At 46.0% G+C, this 4,466-nt stretch overlaps 1 protein-coding gene across 1 annotated transcript; it reads right to left on the bottom strand.

Moving 5' to 3' along the window:
- Positions 1–181: 181 nt before the first annotated feature.
- On the bottom strand, positions 182–3,831 carry LOC104622801 (homeobox protein Hox-A3-like). Its single transcript, XM_010289683.1, is given in 3 exon segments — positions 182–1,446; positions 1,449–1,841; positions 3,241–3,831. Coding segments are annotated over 3 exon segments (1,236 nt in total). The 5' UTR covers positions 3,713–3,831; the 3' UTR covers positions 182–1,075.
- Between the last annotated feature and the right edge of the window lie 635 nt (positions 3,832–4,466).

Raw genomic sequence — 4,466 nt, 5'->3', positions numbered from 1 at the left:
AAAAATATATAGAATTCCTCTCCCTGACTATGAAATGCTGAAAAGGCGTCGCGGGGCCCTTTGGGTGGGCGAGCGGGTCCTCGTGTAAGTTTACAGACGAGTTTCCCAACTCCCCACGTCATGAAGGGCTCTCCCTTCCCTTGCGCTGCGAAGAACTTGTTCTTAACTCTTTATTATTCAGAATAAAAACTTTATTTTTTTTTCAGAACGTGAGCAGCAAGGAATGTATAACTTTCAAAACAAATCTAGCCTTTTCAGCTTCACACGCTTTCCGCCCAGCTGGATGTTACAAGCATAAAGTATTCAAACTGTGATCTTTTTTCCCATATTTTATTGCATCGTCATCATCATTGTTATCACCACTTTTAATAAAAGGAGTTATAGTTTCCTTTCAAATGATATTTCCTATGCGTGCCGATATGCCATCTAACACATGGCCAGGTAAATACTTCCTGAATATTCAGGGTACAGATTTTTTATATATATATAAATATGAACAAATGGGGATAAATAAAATTTTAAACACTTAGATTATTCAATGTTTGCAAAAAAAAATATAAATAAATCTGAATGTTCACCAGCATACACACATTGAAAGACTTACACGTATTAATAATTGTCCAGGGAGTCCCTGTCCAAGCGCTTTTGATGTCTTTCTCGCTATTTAAAAGAAGTGCAATAAAAAAAATTGCTTCCCCGTGGGATCAATCATGTACGAACAAATTCACATTTAAGAATTCCTTTTATAGAAAATTTGTTCATATACCCTGTTTTGATAAAAGTGTAGAAGGTAAAGTATAAAGCCTCTGCATACTCCCAAAGTGAGACACAAGGCTACAGTTCAAGAAGATAAATATCCACTAGTGAAACTATAGAGCAATTCAAGCAACAAATATTGCTACGTCACATAAACTAGAAAACGCTTTTACCAAAGGAAACGAAACAAACCAAAACAAACAAAAGAAACGAGAAGGGGAGGGGAGGGCATATGGAGAGGGGAGGAGAGAGAGAAGGGAAGGGCTGCGTACTTTCCAAAAGTTGGGGGCTTGGTGTTCCACTTAGTGACTCCTGTCTCTTACAGATGGGTGAGTTTGGGCGCTTCCTGAATTCTTCCCTGAGAAGGATGGTGAGCGGTAAGGTCTGTGTATGTTGGGTGTGGATCGCAAGGTCCGTGGTGGTGATTGTTGGCCATTGGCCCAGCCCCGCTGTAGTCCATGTTGGCAGAGGGAGGATGAGGGAGATGAGTTAGACCAAAGATGGAAGGCCCAGAATTGGTCATGGTCTCCACGTAGTTGCCCCCTACATAGACGGGGCTTCCCTGTATATGTGGATTCCCATAACCGTTGCCTTGAAGAGGATGAGTATCATATTCAGGTGTCACAGCTGCCGTCCCCGTGTATCTTTTTTGAGGAGGTGGGCAATTATTAAGAGGAGCAGTATACGATGTATGCCATAGGTATTTTGATGAGGCTTGTTAAATGGCGGAGGCGACTGGGGCTCGTAGGGGACACTGTTTACTAAAGAATGCATAGAGTTTAGATATCCCCCAGCAGCTGGAGGGACAGGGCTTCTGCTTGGGGACTGTCCTCCTGAAGAGGTCATCATGCCCTTGCCCTTTTGATCCTTTTTGTATTTCATTCTGCGGTTCTGAAACCAGATTTTGATCTGTCTTTCTGTGAGATTGAGCAAATTAGCCATCTCTACCCTTCGTGGCCTGCAAAGGTACCTATTGAAGTGGAACTCCTTTTCCAGTTCTACCAGCTGGGCACTTGTGTAAGCTGTACGGGCTCGCTTAGAGGAGGCTTGCCCCGGGGGGCTTTTATCACCAGCACAACTCTCACCTATGTAAATCACACAAAGAACACAGTCAGTATGGCGAACTCGGATGCAGCAACGAGACACAACGGCCAACAACACCAGCACCTGGAGGAGTCCAGCTCTCAGACATGACATGGACACCCACATGTGCAACCAGTACTCCCCCATGGTGTGAGCTCAGGTGGGCCAAGCTACAAACCTCAACAGACTCCCTTCACCTCATTAGTGTCACTAAATGGCTATACTTGCTTCCTTTAAGAATGACAGCATATAACAAACCTTGAGCTTTGCATAAAGGAATAAGAAAGGTTCAGGGAAACACAGTGGGGTTTAGAATCTCTGAAGACGAACCTATGGCGCTGCTAACATAGTGGGATCAGGTTCTTCAAGAACTAGCTGATCTCCATTGCTGTAAAGACCCGCAGCCCTCTTTTTCTGAAAACCCTGATGTATGCACACCAGCTAGAGATGCCTGAAAGTTAGGTATCTACAATGTAACATTAGAATGTATAAGCATAGAATTGACAGCATAGTGTTTCTATCACATCTAGCATATATCATAAACATATGGTAGTGATTGGGAAGTATAATACACATAAAAAGAACATACAGTGGCTAGACTTGTGTATAGGCATACAGATATATTTAAATGTTACTGCTTTTTAATAAAATAAATACATGATGTGGAAGGCTGTAAACAGCAGTGTTACCAGGGCTTTAAAAGCAGACTGGCAAAGACATTTGCTAAAGTTTTGGACTCTGTTTCCAAAGCACACTTAAGAGGAAACGAGTAAGAGGTTAATATCATCCCAACTCCTGGGCTTCCATCCCTCAAATAATATTTTATGGGCTGAAGTTCATGGTACTCCAGAATGATTGTTGTTTACCAAGCTCGTAGCTTTGCCAATCAGCTTGTTAAAATAGGAAGAGGTTCTGACTGCATGCAGGGCATTGATCCTGCCTGCACATGATTATGAGCTGTTTTATTCCTGTTACACTTCAGCAGAGATAGGTCACTGTCTTATTAATCTAACAGCACCGTGCCAACAAAGTACTCGGGACAGGCCTTTGGCTTCAGGCCTGGGCTGCTCCACACTGACATGATTTACTGAAGGGGGGATTACCTAGGAAATGCGATAGATGCAGGAGGGCACAAGTGGTTTAGCCACTAGGAAACAAAATCACTTTGGACCTACCCTGCAACGCTGGAAAGCTTTGCAAGGGGTGGTTTGTTCACTGAGCTCCCCTTGTGAGTGGTGGCAACCCCTTTCCAAAAGCTGAAGGGAGTCAACTCGGAGAGGAAGGAAAAAAGCCCCCTCCCTCCCCTCCCCGAAATGAGGATGAGCAGGGCTGCCCTCCTCCCCCACCGGACGCGTGGCCAGCCCCAGGGTACCCAGGGAGAGAGGGGAGTGTGTTTCATACCTGAACTGGAACTGCTGTTTTTCTGCTTTGTGTTTTGCCGAGACTCTTTCATCCATGGGAATATCTGTTTGGACATGGTGGGCGAGTTAAGAGCTGGGCTCTTGGTGGGGTTGGCCGGGGCAGGGTTGCTGCTGGCATTTTGAGATGGTGAGGTGGAGGATGGAGGTGGAGGTTGTGCCTGCTGGGCCGGAGGTGGCTGCGGTGGGGCCTGTGGGTCAGCGAGGCCAGGGGGCTGGAGAGGCTGACTGGGGAGGGTCCTCATGCAACTCTCACTGATGTCATTGGCCTTGTGGTGGGACACGGAGCTGCCGGGGGACTGGAGGGAGCACGCAGGGCGGTGGTACTCAGTTTCCACAAGTGATGAAGATGGAGGATATTGCTGCTGACTCGCATTATAAGTGAAACCATTTGCTCCTTGGTAGGGGTAGGCACCATAGATTGCAGAGCTGTCGTAGTAGGTCGCTTTTTGCATTTCGTTGTTTCCCAATATTTATTTCGCAAACTGACAGGGTCTTGACACCCTTGGAGAATAACATTGGCACCCCTCTGTCACGTGGCACTCTTCCTCCAATGGCCTCTCCGGGCAGACCTGGGGTGTGGGGAGAGCAGAGCAGGGTGAAGAAATGGTACAAATCCATCTTACTTTCAATAGCTAAGTGACATGAAAGCCATAAAAGAAAAAGTGGTCAGCAATATTTAGCAGCATGACTTGGCCTCAGGCACAGAGCATTTCGATATAAAAGCTGCCTGAATTTACTGGCAGCTACAAATATGTGCTTTGCTGCACCGGGATAGGGGCTTTCTAGGGTTTTTTTCTTCTTTCCTTCTTCTTAAGAAACAGAGCAGGGCACCGCACGGCAAGGGGTTTGATCGTTTATCACCAAGAGGCTGTTTTAATACTAGCCTCTGAGATTAGGGTGATTGAGGAATCGGTAATGCAAAGGGGCTGGGCTGTTCCTTCATTCCAGCTCTAGGATCAAATCCTCTCCTGTAACCGGTGTCGTTTTATTTTTAGCCTTTCTCTCCAGGTTACGACTCGCCATTACAACTTCAAAGAAAGAGATGAGAATGTTCCCGTCTACGTGTGGCAGGGGGCAGGAGCGGGGTGGAAGGGTTTCCCAGCTGGGGATATTAATACACCCCGATCCCAAGTGACGGATTTTGGCTTGTCTATGAAATGCTCGATAGGAAAATAAACAAAGCCAGCGCCTCCCCCACTCCGTGCT

Source organism: Phaethon lepturus, unplaced genomic scaffold, assembly GCF_000687285.1.
Source record: "Phaethon lepturus isolate BGI_N335 unplaced genomic scaffold, ASM68728v1 scaffold39056, whole genome shotgun sequence".
In the NCBI taxonomy this organism is placed as follows: domain Eukaryota; kingdom Metazoa; phylum Chordata; class Aves; order Phaethontiformes; family Phaethontidae; genus Phaethon; species Phaethon lepturus.
The sequence above is the reverse complement of the archived record's forward strand: the minus strand, read 5'-3'. Positions and strand labels throughout refer to the sequence as shown.